This window comes from Sphaerodactylus townsendi, linkage group LG09 (genome assembly GCF_021028975.2).
Source record: "Sphaerodactylus townsendi isolate TG3544 linkage group LG09, MPM_Stown_v2.3, whole genome shotgun sequence".
In the NCBI taxonomy this organism is placed as follows: domain Eukaryota; kingdom Metazoa; phylum Chordata; class Lepidosauria; order Squamata; family Sphaerodactylidae; genus Sphaerodactylus; species Sphaerodactylus townsendi.
In genome coordinates, this window is record NC_059433.1 from 50994508 (window position 1) to 51017012 (window position 22505).

A 22505-nucleotide genomic window follows, 5' to 3' on the forward strand; every position below is an offset into this window, starting at 1 on the left:
GACTCAGGCCTTCTCAGTTGCTGCTGTTCTAATCCTTTGGAACTGCCTTTCCAAGCCAATATGGAAAACCCCTGCTTTTGATGACCGGGTGAGGGTCATCAAAGGTTGTAAGACTGAAGTGTAAAAGTCCATGGTAGCAGGCTGTAGGCAAAAAATACTCTGAATAAATAAGATGATGCCATGCCACATGCTGGCCCAAGAGACCAGAGGACTTGATCAATGCCACATATTAGTTGAGGAAGGAGCTTCTACTTGGATGATTCCCAGAGAAAATTAGCCATGTTAAGGGTATCAACCAAACAAAGGCAAGCTAAAAGCCTGTCTGATGACTACTCTGGAGTATTTAAAACTAGGGTAGGATACAGTTCCTTTGTGCAACGTGTGATGAGCTGTAAGGCTCTTTTCCCCCTTCCAGCTCTGACAACTTGCCCTAAGCTGCTTTACTGGGTGTTTCTGGCAGGTCTCCCAAGGTCTCCGAATGGGCAAGAAGATAGTATAATCTTATTCCTTCTCTTTTCCCCAAGATCTTACTGCACCAACCTCTTCTCCTTGGAGTTTCCCAGGAACTTGCCTTTAATGGTCCTGTGAGGTAGGTTAGGTGGAGAATGCATGATGGGCACAAGGTCACCCAGCAGGCTTTGATGTCAGAGATTCAAACTAGGGTGTCCCAGATCCTAGCTGACACTAAAAGAGTGGCCGTGAGTTACCATGGATGCCATTGCTGCCCTGAAAAGGGCACAGAAAAGAGGCCCTGCTGTGCCTGCCCTTAGAAGGGTGGAAGGAAGGCGGTGGCCATGCCCTTTATGGGCAAAGACCGCATGGTGCCTGCATGGTGTCATGACATCATGAAGAGGAGCAGGCTGGGAGCCTTGATAAGGTCTTGCCCAGCCCTGGGCCCCTCCTCCTCCTCGAATATAGCGCCAATGAGTCTCTCACCCACCTCACCCCTTTTGGTCAATGTTAATGCATGTGTTCACTGTCATAGCCAGGCCAGGAGGTTGCACATGGGAACTGATCTGATGGCGAGGGGAGCTGGGGAGCTACTCTCTTTGGTGGTACCTCTTAAAGAAGTTTGGGAGTGAAGCAAGCCATGAGTCAGGACGCGGGGGGGGGGGGGGGTACTGAGGCTTGCAACCCTTTTGCGATAAAGCAGTTCTTCAGCAAGAGGCCGTCCACCCAGCTGAGTTTCACTATTGCTGCGCTGGGCAAAATGGATTTCCAGCAGGAGGCCTTCTGCCCAGCTGACGTCCACAATTGCTCCGCAAGGTGAACCATTCCCTCCAACAGGTTGGAGGAAGGTTTCACTGGGGGGTAGTACTCGGGCTGCCCAGTGTACAGATCAGATCCATGCTGCACCTCCCACTTCTTTGCTTCTGTGCCAATAAATACGGTTCGGCTATCGCCACAAATTTTACCCCACAGACAAGAGTGTTGTGTCATTATTGGGGTTTTGAGAACTCTGAGTAGTACCAGTTCTGTTCTCAGGTGGCAATGACTACACCACTCTAGTTGTCAATGAATGATAATGACTGTAATATACTATGTATGCAAAAACCAAAATATTACAACTGGTTCAAAATGCAGCAGCCAGCCTTCTGTCTGGGAATGATGATTTAGATCATATAACACCTGTGATTCATCAGCCCTGGTTACCTATTTGCCTGTGGTTCCAATTCAAGGAGCTTTTTAAATATTTAAATCACTTTATGGGTTAGGTGCCTCACACCAAATGGACTACATCTCCCAAGATTCTCACATGTATAACTGCATTCCTATGGTATTTTCAGTGTATGGTCATTGCTTTAGAATGGTCTGCCAGAAGAATTTTGGACAGCTTCATCTCTTATTTTTCACAGGATATGTAAGGTGTCCTGTTCCATGAAGCCTTCTCTAAAGGTAACTGTCACGGCATTTGATTGGAGAAGGTTGGTGGGTGTTGCAAGGAACATATAATATTGTGTATACTACTGGAACTTGACGATTTTAGTCCTTCTCAAAACCTAGTGTTGCTTTTGTAACCTACTTTGAATCCTCAAAGAAAAGTGGGGTATAAATATTTAATAAATAACAAAATAAAATAAATAAGCCATGGATTAAAACTTGTCATCAGTGAGCCTGATGACAAATCTCAGTCTTTGAGACCTGAGGCTCTGAAAGGATTGGTTTATATAAGAAATCTAGCTCCTGATTCATGCAGTGTGGAACATGTGACCCTAATGATAAAGCTAAGGATTTGAGAGCTGTTAGCCAACTGCCTTTAGATTGTTTAAAATTATTCTGACAGTTGGATGTGGACACTGATTTTGCTGTTTTGTTCCTACACGTTACCAAATTATTCTAAGGTACCCTTTGCTCATGGAATCCAAAGCATGCAGGATAAGTCAGGCTTCAAGATAGTGCCTCCCCCAGTAAGCTATATGGCTGAGAAATATTTGAATACAAGTCTCTCCAGTTCAAATTGAAAGGTAATACTACTGCAGAATACACACTTTCATACAAAGAATTACTAGCATGTTTTTACAAATGTGACAGTCAGTACAACTGACTGTAATAAAAGCTCACAGAAGTTCCATTGTAGAAATAGGCAACTTGGTTAAGTACTATAGGAAGCATACTGGATAATTTACAAAAAGATGCCATCTGCTGTACAAACCTGCAAGCAGCAGGCTATTTCTATTATGGGCTAAGTCTTTTTCTTATTTTATTGATTTTCAGCCAGCATTTTCTAAAACCCCAAGAGCAATATGAGCTACTGTGGCAAATGAAGAGACAGAGGGCTTCTCAGTGACCCCAATATCAATTCTACTTTGTACTTTACCCTGTCCCAAGGCTATGGACCTGATAGGTTAGTTCAAGGAAGAAACAGAAAGCACGACACATGACACTATACAGGCAATTGAACAGAAATGTGTCCTGCTGATATTAGCACATTCACCTGCATATCAGCTAATTGACTCTCAAAAAATTTCTTCTTCTCCTCATATTCTTTTCTTCGGTTTTTCTCCTGCTTTTCAAGTTCTTGAAGTATTCGGTTCCATTTAGAAATGTTCTGAAAAATATAAAAAGACAAATGAGATGGTAATAAAATCCAGCTTTTGTGCAAAATGTATTACAATGGAAAGTGCTTTTCTTTAATTTTACTAATACAAACTAATATCTACTTTTTGTTCATGAATTAAAATTAAAAGATTGAATAAAAAGAAGTGTTTTGGCCAAGTACCGAAAAGAGAGTTGGGTAAGCTCCAGATAAATTTCAAGGGGAAAGTCATTTCACAGATAAGGGGTCACCACTGAAACTCTTTAAACAGCATGGGGAACAAGGTGGATCCCTGTAGGATCCCACAGAAAAAAAAGCCAAAAGGGCTAAAAAACAGCTCATATGCTGTAACCTACAGATCCCTCAACTTCAGTTGTCACTCTGAATTTAAACTTTTGAGGATTCATTGATAGACTCCACCACTCTTATAGGAGAAAACTTTACTCTGCCCAAATTCTTCCTGGGAACATGCAGCCTTGCACAGGTGGGCTCCATTTTTTAAAATTAGTTATGGGTAAATACATCTAACTTGGTAGGACAGCTTCCATTAGGAATTGTTTAATATCACTTTAATTGCTGATTCCCCAATTTGTGTGATTTGCATTGGCCCGTGCGGAAAGGGCCAAAGTTTTTGTCATATATTGGTTTTACTAGGTTGCCACTAAAAGCAGCATTAGAAAACTCAACATTGCAGGTGAATATTTACAAGTGAATATCATATGTAATTAAAACTTAAGCACTGACTAGCTTTAATGAACAAGAAAAATATAGAATAAAAATCTATCTTCGTATCCAAGTTTTTGACCCAACATATATATTCAACTAAGGACAAAGATACATAATTCTTTCCATACCCTCACAAGTCTCTGGAAGACTAATGATGTGATCTTTGGCATACAGTCTCTACTAAATTTTCAGAGGGAAGGGCTACCTGTATTAATCACTGCCATTATCATGCTATTTTGAAAATACTATTAGCTGTGCAGTTTCTGTATTTATGAAAGACATTACAACAGCAAACAATCAACAAATCAATCACATTGATTTTAAACTTTAACTTAATATTAAATTATATTCTAAACTAATTATACTTTATATACCAACAAGGAAGGAGCTGACCTATTAGACTTATAACTATGTCTAATATGATTTTGTTTCACAATTTTGCATTTCAAATACAAATTTGCTCGCAAGATCTTGTTGACACAAGTGCACCTCTGTACTAGGGCTTTGTTTCAGCCTCTTCCAGTGTTTATATAGTAATTCAGACAAACAAAAGTATTCATGTTGTGATGGAATGAATGGCATGCATGGTTTCTGTAACTGCTTATTCTGTGACTCTGGCTCATTCCGCACATGCAAAATAATGCACTTTCAAACTGCTTTCAGTGCTCTTTGAAGCTGTGCGGAATAGCAAAATTCACTTGCAAACAGTTGTGAAAGTGGTTTGAAAACGCATTATTTTGCGTGTGCGGAAGGGGCCTCTGTTTCTCTGCCCACAAGACTGCAACTACTCCCAACTCTTTAAAAAAACTCAACACTGCAAGCTTAAAAAGCATAAAAGGAAGCAAAATACAAGTTTTCTTAGGAAAAAACTCTCAATTTGTTGGGTAAAGATCTTATAACTAAAAGGATTCTGAACACCTGCAAAGTTTCCTCAGAGTACTTCGCTCCAACCATTTCATTAATCAGAGGGCCACATGATGTCCTTATATAAAGAAGCTGGATGTTTATTCTATTGTCAGGTTACAAAGAAGCAGGGAATATATTCACAGCAGGTTTTGGGGATGTGGCCCCTCTCTTGCCTTTAAAAGTTTATTCATACAGGAATTACATACCTAACTTTCAACCAATAAGACTGAAGATTTTAAACTATCTGGTCTGGAAACCCTATATCGCTCTAACATTTCCAACCTTCCTACAAACAGCAAGGAAAACTGAACTAAATATTCTTGTGTGCTAAGCTATACTGCATTCCTCTGGTTCCCTTTGGGCTCTCCATAACATCTGCCACTTTTCCTCCCACGCAGTGAACTTGGTGTTCTTGACAGTGCAATCCTCCTTGAGAGTAAGTGCCAGTGAACATAGTGGGATGGAATTCTATTAACATTTGCTTTTGAGTGAGCCGTATGGAAATCCTAAATGTGTATAAAATCATATGTATGGTTCATTAGAAGCAAGTCCCACTGGATTCAGTGAGATTTACTTTTGAACACACCTATATAGGATAAGACAGTGAGAATGTGTTCCCACTCTGTGCACAGTTATTGCATTTTCACAGGTAGCAATAGCCAAAAGTCTCCCATCTGGAGGAGAAAAAGGTGGAGGGTGAGCTTTTCCCTCCTGTAAGAGGCCAGTTGGATAAGAAAGCACAAAAGGGTAAAATGAGCAGACTAGTCTGGAAGCTCTGTGCCCTTTCTTTGCTTGTGCCATTCATGATTGTAGGGACTGGAGCACCTTCCTTATGAGGAGAGGCTGCAGCATTTGGGACTCTTTAGTTTGGAGAGGAGATGTCTGAGGGGGGATATGATTGAAGTCTATATAATTATGCATGGGGTAGAAAATGTCAACAGAGAGAAATTTTTCTCTCTTTCTCATAATACTAGAATACTAGAACCAGATGTGGGCAAAATTTTATGAGCAAAAACTGCCAGACCATGGCCACACAGCCCAGAAAACCCACAACACAACAACTTTTCAGGTTTGTCGAAGTATAAGATGCATTTCAATTTTCCCCAAAATTTCTACAACCATAGTTGGAAAAGTTGGGGGTGGGTGTTTATTACTTCAAAATTTCTACAGTTTTTACATCTTTAGTCATCCCACTTTCAGAAACTAATCTTGGAAACAGAATAAATTATGAAAATGGCATTTTGTTCTGTATTAAGGAATTAAAACTTTAATTGTTTTGCAAGTACACAATACATGTTCTTTAAGAACAGACACAATGATCACACCTAGCATATAATAAGAGATTTTAAATAAGACAGTCTTTTAAAAAGAGGTTGTGTTTTTATTTGTTTCTCAGGCTTTGAATTAGACTAAATGCTACTGAAAATTTTTTTTGTCCTTTTTTCTCCGCATAGTATCTTCTGGAAAAGGATTTTTTTCTCCTTGAAGCCCAGGGAAGAGAGCAATCAGGCTATCCTTGAGCAAACAAGAAATAAAAGTGTATGCAACAAACATACAATATTTTCAGAGGAAACTATCTGAAGTTCACAAATACAGTACTACCGGTACAAAGGAGAGTGGGGCTAAGTTCTGTAAGGTTTTGCTGATGAAAATTATCTTTACAATCACAGTTTAAAGCATGAAGTTTAGGTGGAAAATGAACATAGAAAATACTAATGACCAACATTTTAGCACAAAAATTGACTGTTCCCACAACAGTAAATAGTATTAAACAATCAAAAACTACAAGGATACTTGTGAAACGTGTCCAGTTATTACAAATCAGCAAAACTTACCTTAACATTTTTGTTTTGTCTGTCTTTATTTTTTGTTAGTAGTTTTGATTGCTCAGCCAAAAGTTCCTGAATTTCTTCTAATCCCTTTTGATCTTCATTTTCTACGTTCTGATTTTCCTTTTTCCTTTTTTCTAGTTCTGAATACAGGGATTTAATTCGTTTCTGCTCAAAATATAAACAAAATATATGTTCAAAGCCAGTCATCAAATGTCTCAAACCCAGAACCAAATAAGAACATCCAATAATATATAAAGTCTATTTCATTGATCTCCATATATGGCAACTTAGTTTTTTATACTTTAGGCTAAAATTTAATGTATTGTTCTTTCAGTTTGCTTTAATTCACAAAACAGCTTGCTCCCCTTTCTTTCTCTTCCCCCCTCTAAAGTACCTTTTTCTGTCTCCCTTCCTCATGGTCATCTTTCCCTCCTACTGGCAGCTATTCCACTCTCCTGCTCTCCCACCTACCCTTTTCTATTTCTCTTATGGCAGTCTCTGCCCTGCTTACTCATTCACTCACTACCTTCCTCTGTTCCCTTCCCCTTCTTCGGTTTTCCCTTTCTCCCTTTTCTTCCCTTCAGCTTTACTTTCCTTTCTGCTCATCTTTTTAGTCTGTCTTTTTCTCCTTAACCATAACAGAGGTTTGGAATTCTCTGAAATGTTGGTTTGCGCAGCCACCAAAATCTCCCAATGTAGTCTCATAAGATCTCAGTGGTATTCTTTTGCTAAAGAAGCAGATGTTGATTCTACTTTTGGGGGAGGGGGAGGGTTAAACCTACTATATATTTTGTATATTTTATACTTTTTTGACAGACTTGGGGCATCCCTTCTAAGTTAGTGCAGGAGTGACCTGAGTGGCACCTCTAGCCATGTTTATGGTTTGAGCACTTCCCATCAGTTTCCCGCCACAGTGGCCAATTGGCCACGCTTCTGGCAGGGCTGATAAACTGGGATGGGAATTGTAGTCCATGAACAACATCTAGAGTGCCATAGGTCTTCACCCTCTCAATGGCTCTGGCACAGTGTAATTGGCCCACTGACGGTGCTCTGGGGCAAGGACTGGCTCACCCATGTGCCCCACCTGCCCGCCTGCCTCCAAAGCCCACCACCAGTGCCCCACTTACCGGGCAAGCAGGAAGAGAGAGCTGGTCTCAGTGGGTGGGGTCCTGGGGTCTCCCTCAAGCCCTCACTTCACATCGGTATCATCCCCTGGGTAGTATTAATTTGCTCTGACCAGTCTCCCGGGGGGTAGCCTACCTGCAGCACACCAACTCCACTGGCAGTAAGCTGGGTAGCTCCTGGGTAATAGGGCAGCTGCCAGTGGGCACCGGGCTGGGTCACCACACCATGGGAGAGGTCAGGTGTGGGGACCTGGATGGTGCCCGGCACGCCCCCCCATGTGATGAAACACTCTGTGCCTGGGGACATGGCTTACCCCATGTACCCATGGGTGGTATGCTCCTGCCTCCAAGGCTGTAGAATAATAACCTATCTGCAAATAACCCCATGATTTTTTTAAAATCCTCATTCTGAGACCATTGTTCAGGATAAAATATAGTAAGTATGGCCCCATGATTTCAATCTGCAGGGGCAGATTTCAATCCTCCACCAGGCTACCCACTCTCTAGCTCCTGCTACCCCATGCAGCAGCCAGCCTGGATGTTGAGAACTATATATATATGAATGATTTTCAAAGCAGTGTTTATTAAAATTCCCATATACAACTATAGGCAAGTATTACGTATGAGGTAAACTTATTTTCAAAGCTAGAATAATAAAGCGGGGAAAAAGAATGTCCTGCAAAATTTGGTATTTTCAAATCTATTAACTATAGTTGTACACAATTCCTCTCAAGGCTACAGACATTGGCACTCTGTTTTACAAGTTGTACAAAGTGGCCATAAGGGGTAGGGGCAGGGTTAGTGATTCTGGGCTCCTGGACAGAATTCAAGGATGGGGCACCATAGCTGGAGGCTGAAGGATGGCACAGTGTCTCCTGAAGAAGTGTGAAAGCATACTCGACCTCCAGGGGTAAACTCCAGGAGCTCCTTCATCACCTGGAGAGACTGAGAGGTAAAGATCAGTGGTAGTGCAATGTCTCCCCTAACATAGCAAGAAAGAGCAAGAGAGAAACAGCCACAACCACCAGGCCCCTGCCCATAAGGTTCCGCAGGTTGGGTTTGACTTAAATGGGCCAGGTACTCTCTCTGAGCTGCAGAGAATGGCCAAAGCAGGGTGGGTGCCTCCTTCCTTTCCATGCTGGAAGGGAGTCTGTTTGAAGCCTTAGGCCTAGCACACACTCCACCCTGCCATAACTGATCACTCAGCCATGAAAATGTAAAGCCTCCCTAACAACATGGCTTCTTTTAGATAATGTGCAGGGAACATCTGGCTTAAGAACAAGCGGCAGTTGGAGGATGAGCTCCAGACACAGAGCTCTTATTGTATAGGGTTGTCATCTGTTCTCCATGTTATGGACTGAGTTATCATCCCCCCCGCCAGCATGATGTTACGGGGATGATGGGTATTTTGTCCCCAGTCCAACCATACATCCTGAGGCTCCGAGTTTCAGAAGTTTCACTCTGGCCTGCCCATTGCATAGCACATATGCGGCTGATGGAATGAATATTAAACACAGGAATTGCATAGGGAAACCCAACGACCAAGCAATCTCCTTTATCAGTATCATAGCCATCAATCCTCCCTTCTTTCTGCTTTTGGGTGGTGAGAAGAAAAGTACTGGCGTATACATGACATGGATGTTATACAGCTGTGCAACAAGTTACAGTGTTATGCCGCGGCTTGTTTCTCAGGAATGTACACAGCATAGGCTTCCAATAATGCTTTCTTCAGAGCCATATTTCAGTATTGCAAATATTTATGGACTCAGGCTAATTGTACAAATTGGCAGGTCTCTCGGATTGGGAAAGGGTGGCGTAAGTTTTCTAAAACAAGTGCGATGCAAAGAGGTAAGAGTGTAAAAGAGTTTTAAAGCTCTTTTTTCATTTCCCTGAATGACACAACATAGGTTATAAATAAACAAAAGTTTGTAAATGCAATCTTAAACAACAATTTTTTTTGCCATGAGAATAGTAAAAGCAAAAGGTTGAAAGTTATATCAGAAATCCCAAAACAAATTGGTGTCGAAAATTTGGTTCTTCACCCTATGAGTGAGTTGCCAAATAAAGTTATTTCCTTCTAATTTTTTGTCTTTTTTTATATTATCTTCCTCAAGTTCTATATAAGTAAAAAAAAGAAAATAAACACCAAATTTATATAAACCTATAAGAACAAAATTACAACAAAACAAAATGGGGTATAATAGCACCAGCAAATATAATAGAATTCTATTATTAATTCGCATATTTAACGTTAGCATATTCTTTTACAAGCGTTTTAAAAAAAAATGTTAAATCTCCATGTGAGCGGGGATGCAGCGCTAATCTGAACATCCTTTGCCTTATCCTTTTAGCTTTGATCATTCTCACCTTTCTACTCCGTGAGGCACCACACTAACTTTTACAGTTATTTTCTTCAGAATTTTGATGCGCTCAACAAAGCGAGGATTAGAATCATCTTGCTGAGAGCCGATGATAGAAGTACGAAGTTGGTTACATGGGATGCCGGATTAAAAAAACTGAGTGTAAGCTTCTGCTTAAGACAAGATTGTATATACATGATGCTTTGAAATAAGAAGAAAGAGAAAGAGTTGGAAAAAGAAGAAGAAATGCTTGTTGTAATCAAGAGAGACTAAAAGCTGTAACATATGTGACCATATTTTTTGTAAATAAATAGCTTAAATATGCATGTTTCATGTCAGAACAACAGTTCTTCAAGGAACACTTCCCTGCCAGTGAGCTTGAAGCCAGAACTCCTAGGCTGATTCCACATGGGCCAAATAAGAAGTAGTGAAATGGTGTGGCATAAACAGGGTGTAAACCATGCCACTGTTTCCAAAACCCTTTTACACCATTTTCACATCGTTTTCAGACTGCTGTTTTTGGCCCATGCGGAATCAGCCCTAAGATAACTGGGTCCATTTTTAAATGGGTTCTTACATCTGGCAACAGTTGCTCCTTGGGAGAGCAATACGGACACAGTTAATTCAATATCAATATTTATGTGTTCTTATCTATTATATATCTAATTCTCATCTGGTCCATAGAAGGTGGATAATAAAAATCAACCCAGTGGGAGCCAGGAACAAGCAGTGGGGATTTCTCAAAAAAGTGGAGGTTTTCAGATTGATAAAAAACCTGGAATATTTTTAAAAACTACATTGGAGAACTAAAGCTCACCAAAATAATGGAAACAGCATCTCTAATTTTAAGAACTGAATGCCTCATCAGCACTCATAAAACTGTTTTGACATCTTAGTGGCCATTTATTGGGTTGCTAAGCAATCACAAAAATATTACAGAACCTTCCAAGCCTTTGGTTGTGGTGTGGGTTTTCCCATTGCGTAGGACCATGGTCTGCGGATCTTGTTCCAATTCGCTTCAAAGACCTGTCCAGACTGGCATCTTCCCCAGTTGCCATTTAGGCCCAGTACACTGATACACCTCTGAAGATGCCAGCCACAGATGCAGGCGAAATGTTAGGAAGAAGATCCACCAGACCACGGCCACACAGCCCGGAAAACCCACCACAACCAGTTGAATCTAGCTGTGAAAGCCTTCGACAATACTTTCAAGCGTGGGGGGGGGGGGGAACAGAGCAGGGAAGTCCATCATCCCTTTCTTGTCACATTTCCTGACAGATGGAGAACTTGCTGGGGCCAGAACTGTCTGATAGAAGTTTCATGGAGAGATTCCTGATGAATTCAAACACTGAACTGCATGAAGGAGATCTGAGCAGAAAGGACATGTGCAGACTGTTTTCTAGTGGAGAGATTTCTTGTTTAAATGCTGATTTAGCAGTTGCAGAATCATAGCTCTGCTCAGACATAAATCCCATCAATGTGATGTACAGAGACTACAAAGAACTAAACAGTGGTGTTAAGAAAGAAAAATCTTTTTTTTTCACATAAGAGAAAAAAGAAAGCAGTAGAGACTGGAAAATAAAGTAAATGTAGACTCTGATGTGAGGTTCGCTACCCAGTAGCTTCCAGCCTGGGACGGCTATTGCAGTAGGAGGAAGGAATGCAACCTCTCCTCATTGCCGGTTGATCGTCTGTCACGGCACGGTACCGCACGCGACAAGGGCTTCAGAGCAGCCTATATAAGGGCTACGGCAAGCGGCGGGGTCTGGCTCCTTTCTATACCGCAGGTTCGAAAAGAGGCCGGGCTGCTTGGGTAGCCAGGTCTTCTTTATGGCCCTCACTCAGAGAGAGGGAATCGGTTAGTCGCTCTATTTGCGCATCTTCAAAGATCCTTCCCATGCAGCCTTTGAAGGAGATGCGGTTCGGCAGTGCCGCCGAAGCCTAGCAGGTCTCATGGGTTTCGCCGGGTTAGCACTGGGACATTCCTTTTCCCTACCCCCCACCCTCTATTTCCCTGTCCGCTAGTTAGTGCATAATGGGTGGGACTTAATGAACCGGTCCGGTGCGGCCGCTTTAATCAGCCGCGGCACCCGTCATATTTAGCCTGATTGGGGTTTACCGGGTCTCAAGCACCCGGCCCATCCCGCTAGCTCGCTAGCTGGCGCAGGCAGCTTCGCTTTTGCGCCCGTAAGCGCATCAAGTTGTCGCAATGTCACGCGACTCCTGTCCTTCCGGCGTCGCTGGCCAGCCTGCTATTGCCCTGCCGCCATTCGGGTAGAGTGCTTTTGGCCCAAGTAAGCGCAGGCATAGAGCTCCGTTTCCTCGCCGCTATGGACGCTGGGGAGTTACCGCTGCCTCTCGGGCCTGGGGCCTGAAAGCAGCGGAGGGCAGGGCGCCGGAAGGAGAGCGGGGCCATTTTGGGCTTCTTTGTTTGCTCCAGTTTGTTTGTCGTAAGGAGCCGGGCGGCCATTTTGGCCTTTATTTTGGCGGGCGCTATTCGGGTCTTCGCTTTTTTTCGTCACAGATTCCCGCCGCCAAAGAACTTCCTTCCTTCTCATAGGATAGCAGTCAGTTTCAATATTTAAGGCCATTTCATTTGGTCGGCTGGTCTCGGCTTGCTGCTTTTGTCTGTTTGTTTAAAAATAATAATAATAGTAATAAAAATAAATAAAATAATAATAATAATAAATAAATAAAATAAAATAATAATAAAATAAAATAACATAAAAAATAAGGAAATAGGGAACCTCTGTAAATTCCCAATAGGTTTGTATTTTGTGTAGCTTATAATAGGTTTACTTTTACATTTTATTATAATTGGCGGCGATTCTGTGCCATGGCCACAAAGGCAAAGAGTAATCACAGAAAGAGGGTACCTAAACTGGGTCGGGCGCAGCCGTATTAGGGGCTTTAGAACAGGGCCGCCGGGACCCCCCCAGGGAATAGCCCGGGATCCGGAGTATGGTGCACCCTAAGACAATCTGGGGACGCCCTGGCCATCCCCCGGGCCAATCTGGGGTCCAAGCCCCCCCTTCCAGCCTCGGCGGTAGGTGTGCTCACACCTGCTGTAAATAAATTGAACAAGTTCGGGTTAGATAATGAACTCCAACAGGGCGCTAAGCCGGGCCTGCTGGTACCCCGGGCCTATCTCGCCTTCTGAGACGCTGAAGCAGTCCGAAAGCAATCCTGTAGGGTTCTATGTATTCTAAGTGGCTTAGGAGTGGATTGCCTGCAACTCATAGGGTTCCGCTTTTCATGCCATGTTCCTACTCCGTGATGCCCCATTTGGGGGGTATGGGTACGAACGCGAATCTAGGGTACGGGTTGGCCGGGGCACCTCTAACCCCGCCACTCTGGAATTGGACAATGGCCAGGTGGTTTTGGAGTGAGCCAACAGGTGCACCCCAGTCTTTGGCCCTCATCAAGGGCACAGTTCTCCCAGCCCCTTCCGGGGCCCCAGATTCAGCAGAGCTTGGGTTCCTCGGTTTCCTCCTTTCCTGGGACCTCAGGTCCAGCCGAGCTTGGGTTCCTTTGTTCCCTCCTTATGCAGGGAATCAGTTGCAAAGTTTGGGTTCCTCTGTTCCCGCCTTCATAGGGACTCAGGCCCAACAGAATCTTGGGTTCCCCTTCTGTCCCCTTTACAGGGACTAAATAACCCAGCAGAGCGCGGATTCTCCGTCCCCCCTTTTGTGGGGGGACTTCAGGCCCAGCAGAATCTCATTGCCAGCCACCTTCTGAAGCGCCCAGCTCCTTCAGTGGCCAGCAGGGCCCCATAGTTCAGGGTCCAGAATTGGCAGGCTCTTCGCCGCAAATCGCCAGAGCACGCGCCAGTGAGCAAGACGCAGAGGGAAGAAGCGGCTCTCGCCGTTTCTCTTATCGTTCACCAGTTCATCCCTCATCGGGTGATTCAACAGATGAGAGGATTCCGCCCAGGCAGCGGGAGATTATTGGGGAGCTTAGGGGAAAAGGTGCCAGCTCTTCCTCAGTGGATCATTCTGCAAAGGAGGAAAGGGGAATCTTGCTGTAGAGTACAGCGCAGGGAATCCAGAGTTGGCTGCTTTCTGCTCAGCACATTGGGATCCTGGAGATCCCTCCGGCTCCCTATCACTTCCACGAAAACTGAGAGAGAAAGAGCCCTGGACGGGTACCATGTGGGACCTCTTCATGGTTTCAAGCGTCGGAAGAGGATCCTGAGGGAGTCTGTTCCCGCTCGCCAGAAAGAAAGGGAACGCCCGGAAAGAGTGCGTCGCTCTCTTTGACAACTGGTCAAAAGCGATTTGCGGAGTATATGGTAATTCTATTGGAGCCGCCACCCTCTAAGGGTTCGCACCTGGCTGCTCACTGGGCCAATGTTTTGAAAGCCCGGATCCTCCTCGGGGACGCGAGCAGCCTTGAAGTATGATGAAGCATTTCGAAAGAGCGCTTCACATCGCTTCCAGGCCGCAGGTGGGATTATAATCCAATGATCGTACGCGGAAATGACAAATGTGGTTTAGCGTCACCCCAAGCTAGTGGGGAAGGCTGAAGAAGAAAAGTGGGTTAGCCAGCTTAGACCCGGCCATCGCCACGCCTGCTGGGCCTTTAATCAAGGCTCTGTGGTGGGAAAGATAAGTGCAGGCCTTGAGCACGCTTCAGTTTGTAGATGCTTCGGGGCACACCAGATACAGTACCCTCAACTGGCGCTGCCTCCTTTCGGGACGTGGGCCGAACCCTGGCTCAAGCGGCGGCTTAAGAAGGACGCAGGTATGCCAGGGAGGATCCTTTCCTCGCCTAGAAGGCCTGGAAGTCCTGGAGTCCCTACAGAGTCTCGCCTCCCCGTGCTGCAGTAACTTTTATCCCAGTGGTTGGATTATAGGTATCCTCATGTCAGACGATTATACTTGGAAGGAGGGATTCCAAAGGCGTTTCCACATTCCTTTTTTTTAGAACAGGTATAGGGCAACATCAGCTCCAAAACTTAAAAATCTGCCAGGGAATTGCCTGCGCGTAGTGGCTGCCAAAATTTCGAAAGAATGCCTGGCGGTAGAGATCGCAGGCCCCTTCACTGAGCCTCCGCTACCCAACCTCAGGTGTTTCCACCATCGGGGTGGTCCCCAAAAAAGCACTTCCGGGGAGTACAGAATGATACAACACTTGTCCTACTCCTGCAGGGGGGTCGGTGAATGACTTGTATCGACCCAGGTATCTGCTCTCCACTGGATACGCCTACTTTTGATGAGGCAGTGAGTCTCATCCGGGAGGTGGAACCAGCCTCAATGTTAGCTTAAATGTGATATACAGTCAGCTTCTTCGGGTTGCTGCCTATACACCCCAGGGACTTCGAACTCTTAGGTTTTCTAAATTTGACGGACGATGGTATGTCGATAAATGCATGCCCATGGGTTGTCTCTCGATAGCTTGCGCAGCTTTGAAAAATTTAGCACCTTTTTTTGGAATGGGCAATCAGAGATCGCATGCCATCAGCAAAAGTTACTCATTATCTTGATGATTTTCTATTTGTAGGCACAGCAGACACTGATGACTGTGCAGGGATGTTGTCGGCATTTCAGGACTTGGCGGCAGAGTTGGGAGTTCCTTTGGCGGCCGACAAGACTGGAAGTTGGCTCTGTGTCTTGCTTAACCTACTTTAGGAATTCAGTTGGACACAATAGCAGGAACATCTTCCCTGCCCCTTGATAAGCTGACGACGTTGCGCACACTGATTAGTGAAATCTCTGCTAAAAAGAAGTGCAGGCTGCGGGAAATACAGTCCCTGCTTGGGCACCTTAATTTTGCCTGCAGGGTGGTCTCCCCGGGAAGGGCCTTTTGTTCCCGTCTTGCCAGGTCCATGGCAGGCTACTCAGTTCCCCACCATCACATCAGGGTGACTTCGGGTTTGCGTCAAGACCTAGGGGTTTGGTTAAGTTTTCTGGAAAATTATAATGGGGTTTCATTTTGGCAAGTGCCGTGGGAGCTTCAAGACAGTTTTCAGGTTCACACCGATGCAGCTGGCTCTATAGGTTTTGGTATTTATTTTAGGGGCCAGTGGTGCGCAGGGGAATGGCCATCGGCATGGACTCAAACCGGAATTTTGCGGGACATGACTTTCTTGGAGTTGTTCCCTCTGGTGGCTGCGGTTCACATCTGGAAGGATGTGTTTCGCAACCACGCAGTTAAGTTCTGGTGTGACAACCAGGCTGTTGTTAGGGTGGTAAACCGGCAGTCCAGCCGGTCAGAGCGAGTAATGCGGCTAGTAAGGGAATTTGTGATGGTTTGCCTGTCTAACAACATCTCTTTAAGGCCGTTTTTCTGCCAGGTATAAATAACAATATAGCTGACGCCTTGTCTCGTCATCAGGTCAGCCGCTTTCGCTCCCTAGCTCCCGAAGCCAGCCAGTTTCGAGAAGTGTCCAGACCATCTGTGGCGTCTTGGAGGCAGTCCATAGCCGAAGGTGTCTTGCAGTCACTGGCCCCAGCTACACGTCGCGCGTATGAAGGGGCCCTGAGCACCTTTTTTGCATTTGCAGCTTCCATCGGCGAACCTGTGCGGCAGGGGTTTGCTAAGGATTTGGTTCTCCGGTATCTGGTGGAATTGAGGGACCGTCGAATGGCTGCCAGGACTATTAAGGTCCACTTGGCGGCCATTTCCTTTTTCAGCCAGGCTCTGGGGATCACCGACCACTCCCGGTCCTTTGAAGCCAGAAGAGCTGTGGCCGGGTGGCAGCGCGCTTCCCCCAGGCCACAGGACAGTAAGCGTCCCATCACCAGGGAGCTCTTGGGGACTCTGATTAACACTACAGACACAGTTTGTCTGGCAGACGATACAGGGCCCTCAGAACTAGGACAAAGAGGCTTAGAGACAGCTTCTACTCTAGAGCTGTGGCTATGCTAAACTCCGCTGCTTCATATTGATGTATTTGGGGCTGTGTAGGGATGGGTGGAGGAAGGGGAAAGTGAGGATGATGTATGAGTCTGAAATTGTGTGCATCGAGGAATGCTGCTGTAAATTTCGTTGTGCGTGCACAATGACAATAAAATGCTTATGCTTATGCTTATGCTTATGTTTGTGACTCTGCTTATGAGGCTGCACTATTCCAAGCCTTGTTTACTTTGGCCTTTTATGGGGCCTTTCGATGTAGCGAATTAGTTGCTCCGTCCACCACATCATCGGCCCCTAAGGCTTTACAAAGAGTCGATGTGTCTATGGCTGATGGGAGCTTACTTATATGGTTGGCGGGGTCCAAGACTGACCAGCGGCGTCGAGGAACCAGAGTGACTTTGGCCCCTTCCCCACCAGGGGCTCCTTGTCCGGTGGCACGCATGGCTGCGTTTTTGGCCGTTCGTCCCGAAGGGCAGGGTCCACTGTTCATCCATAGTGATGGATTAGCAGTGTCCAGATACCAATTTACAGCAGTTCTGCGGCATTGCTTACAGTTTTTGGGCTTCCCCGCTGAACAGTTTGGTTCCCACTCCTTTCGAATCGGAGCGGCAACCACGGCCTCTCAGGAAGGACACTCCACAACTGAGATTCAGGCTTTAGGCCGCTGGAGGTCTCTAGCCTATCGTATTTATGTCCGGCCTCACCTTTTGCTGTAACTTTGTTCTCTTTATAGTTCCGGTGTCCCATCATTATCAAGTTTGGCTGGTTGGACACAGTATTGTGCACTGGGCTGGGCGCTACGCGAAGAAATCTGGCTGGGGAAAACATCTGGGCCTGGACTCCTCGGTGGACATTCGCTGGCTGGCGAGACGAGGCATGATGTGGCCTACTCTGCTTCTCCAGTTGAGGAATTCCGTTCTTCAATTTGGCTTCCCTGATGCAGTTTTGATTCAACTGGGTGAAAATGACATTCCCGCCTCTAAAGGGGTGGCGTTGCAGAACTCCATGAGGGAAGACTTGATGCTGCTCCACTGTAAGATGCCTAAGACCAAGCTGTTTCTGGTCGTGCTTACTAGAGCGGAGGACTTGGAGGAACGCTGTGGCTCCGGCCAGGGTTAATAAAACCAGGTCTAAACTGTGTCGGTCCGCGGCCCGGTTGGTACTGAGCATGGGCGGGGATGTTATTCCCCATGTTGATTTATCTCATGCTCTACCAGCATTGTTTTTGCCCGATGGAGTCCACTTATCGGATTGGGGCCAGGACATCTGGTTGCATGATGTCCGCCATGCTCTGCTGCAGTGGCTTCGCGGCCCGCACTGAGCCGGCTGAAATCCGTTCGCTTTGATGCAGTGCTTTGCGGCACGCACTGAGCGGTGGGACTCTGGGCTGCTGAAGCGGGGGCGGGAGCTGTTTGTTTAACAGCTCGGTGGCGGAGGGCATAAGAGCACATCCTATTGGGGGAAGGCAGTAGCTTGCGTGCCAGTCCTTCCCCACCTCGGGGGCCTCCATATGAGGTCCGTGGTGGCGATAGAGCTCTGGTAAGCAAAGCCTTGGGGCCGCGCTGAGAGCTCGCTGCCCGGCAGGGAGGGGTGTCACAAATTGGATTTGCGTCCATGTGGCACCTAGTAACTTCCTGTTCCAGTTCCCTCGGGGGATGTGCCGGACAGGGGTTCTGTCCGAAGGGCCTAAGGGGTCAGCTTGGGCTGCCCTATAACCAGGTTCAGCGGTTTGCTGCCTGGGGGCCAGGATGTGCTCTGATATGCTCGCCCAGCTTCAAGGTTTTGGTTATGTTAAAATAAAATTTGGGCTGCGGCCGATTTATTTCCAACAAGTATGTGTTAGTGTCTTGATTGGAATGAGTCTCCACACATCCCATGCAAATCGCGTCCCAGGCTTCAGCCTGGGACGACATTGCAGGGGGGGAGGAAGGAATGCAAACCTCTCCCCCGCCGGCCGGCTGAGCCTGTCACGTGGCCGGGTACCGGCACGTGACAAGGGCTTCAGAGCAGCCTATATAAGGGCTGCGTCGGCGGGGCCCGGCCTCTTTTCGAGGCCGGCAGGTTTGAAAGGCCCTCCCTCCGCTCCCAGTTTTGTAGGGATTTGGGGGTTTCTTATGGCTTTGTTATTTGTCGCAGTTCACTGGGCGGAGGGCATAAGAGCACATCCTATTGGGGGAAGGCAGTAGCTTGCGTGCCAGACCTTCCCCACCTCGGGGGCCTCCATATGAGGTCCGTGGTGGCGATAGAGCTCTGGTAAGCAAAGCCTTGGGGCCGCGCTGAGAGCTCGCTGCCCGGCAGGGAGGGGTGTCACAAATTGGATTTGCATCCATGTGGCACCTAGTAACTTCCTGTTCCAGTTCCCTCGGGGGATGTGCCGGACAGGGGTTCTGTCCGAAGGGCCTGAGGGGTCAGCTTGGGCTGCCCTATAACCAGGTTCAGCGGTTTGCTGCCTGGGGGCCAGGATGTGCTCTGATATGCTCGCCCAGCTTCAAGGTTTTGGTTATGTTAAAATAAAATTTGGGCTGCGGCCGATTTATTTCCAACAAGTATGTGTTAGTGTCTTGATTGGAATGAGTCTCCACACATCCCATGCAATTCTTTTTCTATGATCTTCTAGAAAGTTTAAGGTAAAATAATAAAATTGTTTCCGTCTCCAAATCAAGTGATTAGGAAAACTTTTTTAAGTTTTTTCAGTTTGTGATAACAGACTAAGCTAGTGGAGTGATGTGTTGTTTCCGGGCTGTATGGTCGTGCTCTAGCAGAATTCTCTCCTGACGTTTCGAGAGGAGAGAATGCTGCTAGAACACGGCCATACAGCCCGGAAACCACACAGCACTCCAGTGATTCCGGCCATGAAAGCCTTCAACAATAGACTAAGCTAGTATCTCTGACTTATGTTCAAGCCTTAGCGTTTGGGGTTATTCGCTCCCGGATGCTCCATGTAACCCAATACAACTTCACAAGATTCTAAGTCACATGGATACAGACAAAGGACCTTTGCTCTATGTGGAAGGTGAAAGCAAACCAGATTTTTATTCACGGGCTGGAATACTCCAGCAGAGAAAGGTAACTAATACATCTAGAAATAACTTAAAATTACCCTAAGAAGTTGTTCCAGCAATCTGTGTTATAAATTCATACAACTTATTTCATAAAAGCAGCCTGAATAGCACAGCTTAGCCTGGGCTTGTCATAGCTTGGCAGCTAAGGAGGATCTGCCACAATCAATACTTGAAGACCACCAACGACACCTGGGTCCATTCTGCACAGGTCCCCACAGCAGCTGCACACCGACATATATGATGCCAGTATGGCCCCGGAGCCGTTGACATGCTGAGGTGCAAGCGGCCCTAGAGTGGCCGTGGCCCGCAGAGGCACCTTAATTTTGTTTCCCCACACTTACTTTCTCTCTTTGTGGAACTCATTGAGCAAGGCAGGAAAACAGCATTTCTCCACTGATTTCTAGGGGAAAGAACAGTGCTGCCTTGATGCAGAGGTGGAAGCTGTGCGAAAAACGCCCCTGGAACAGTGTTTTTACCATTCCAGGGGCACTGTTTTTGGCTCTTGTGGAGTGGGCCCTGTTGTTGCTATGTGGAGGAAAATAATGGAAAACCACCTCTGCTTGTCTTGTCCCTGAACAACCCATCGAAGGGGTCACTGTGAATCAGTTGCAATGTGCTAGCACCTTCTTCTTCATCATAAAGCATAAACATGTCTGTCTCTTAGGAAAAAGATTAAACTTGCATTTCTATTTATGATACAACATCAGTTACATGAAATGTGCAAATAATCAATTAAATGAAAACTTTGGCTCTAGCCTGATCACAGGTATAGACAGTAAGTCACACATTATAGATGAGAATACATTCTTATTTGCAAGAAATTTCACATGGATTATGTATTTATGGATTATATATTTAAAGCTGCACATGTGCATAGATCTGGTCTGTGTCTTGCTGGACTGGAACATTTGGGCTTTAATGGTTATCAAACACATTAAAAAACTGTGTGATAGTTTGAAACAGCTCGGAATAGAGGCCCATTTCGCATGGGCTAATAAACACGGGTGTAGGATGGTAAAAAAAACCCATGGTGGGGGATTTGCATAAAGATCATAAGATAGATATAAATACCTGCTGAAATCTGGACATCAGTGGGTATTAGAAACACATCTAGGTCGCTGAATGAAAAGTTAGCAACTCCGGTTTATAGTCCAGTTTCTCAACTCTTAAAATATAATTAAAATAGCATAATTATGGAATGATGTTAAACAACCTTAAACCGTGTTTTTCCTTTAGTGATGTTTTCCTCCAATTCCTCCAATTTGCCTTTGGCTTCAGAATAAGCTACATCAGAAGCATAAGATTCTTTAACAATTTTTTTTAAATGCTCTTCCAATCTATGAATATTTTTCAGCAAAATCTGAATTTCAGCCTGAAGGTCTATTTTCTTTCTTGAGCTGTTAAAACATTTTAAAAAAATATTACAATGATGGTACATTGTTCATGAGTTTACCAAGATTAAATACCTTTGATATTGTTGTAACAAACAAAACAGAATAAAACAAAAACCCAAACTTTTAAAGTTGCTTGACTTTCTACATTGAAAGACTTTCTACCCTGAAAGACTGTGTACTGATTTCTAAAGCCTTCTGTGTCTATATTATGTAGACACTTTATTATATTTCAGCACTCTGCATTTGAAACAGCATAAGCACAATGAATGAGAGAGTTTTCTGCCAGCGCAACACTAAATATCTGAATGGGTACATCTTAGCTTCTTATATTGTTCTATGTAACACTGGAAAATGTACACATTGTATCAAATAACTGCAATTTTCAACTTTAAATGATTGAAAAACACATTCAAGAAAAATTAAAAAATGCTTTTTCCTCCTTTGGTAAAAAAGAATCCCTATCAATGGTATCCTTGGACATATAGAAGCAATTGTGGCAATGGAAAGTGCCATCAAGTCACAGTTGACTTATGGCTATCCCTCATAGCGTTTTCAAGGCAAGAGAATGTTCAGAGGTGGTTTGCTATTGTTTGCCTCTGCTTAGCAATCCTGTACTTTTTGGGTGGTCTCTCATTCAAGTACTACACAGGGCCAACCCTGCTTAGCTTTCAAGATCTGATGAGATCAGGCTAGCCTGGGCAATCCAGTTCCAGGCAAAAGTTACTGTACTTCCTCAGAAATTACATCATGTAGTATTCAAGGTGTACATCTCTGTTTTTATAGTGTGGAGCTATCCAACACTTTGTAAGTGAATGTCCGAGTGAAAAAGCTCTGTGACCACAACTAGGCATCCACACTTTCTGAACCGAACCAAATATACCAAATATTATCTAGTAGCACTAAAATGGGCTGAAGAAAGGGGGGAAGGCAAGGGATCCCACCTTCCTCCTCCTCCCCCCTCCAGGAGAGCAGCTCATATTGTTTGGGACGGGGGAGGCTCCTGGGTTGGGGGAAGGTGGGCGGGGACAGGATAGAATATTACACCCATTGGCTGGGGGTTCGTCGTCAGACATTCCAGCCCTTAGGCAATTATGTATAAGCATAGGGACTGAATGTTACTTCCTGGTGAGCCGCACATCATTTTTTAATGCTTCACTTCTGCACAGAAAACTGTATAACTTAGAAGCATGTTTGATTTAGTCTGTG

The 22505-nt window shown here is 45.1% G+C and overlaps 1 protein-coding gene across 1 annotated transcript in view; it reads right to left on the minus strand.

Annotated features, from left to right (window-relative positions):
- Positions 1–22505, minus strand: part of CCDC178 (coiled-coil domain containing 178) — a 173908-nt gene that overhangs the window by 125814 nt on the left and 25589 nt on the right. Inside the window, exons 11-15 of the mRNA XM_048507311.1 lie at positions 21119–21302; positions 19805–19810; positions 9668–9733; positions 6505–6669; positions 2936–3049 (exon numbers count right to left, since the gene is read on the minus strand). Of these exons, the coding sequence (XP_048363268.1) occupies positions 2936–3049; positions 6505–6669; positions 9668–9733; positions 19805–19810; positions 21119–21302 (535 nt within the window). The remainder of the gene's footprint in view (positions 1–2935; positions 3050–6504; positions 6670–9667; positions 9734–19804; positions 19811–21118; positions 21303–22505) is intronic.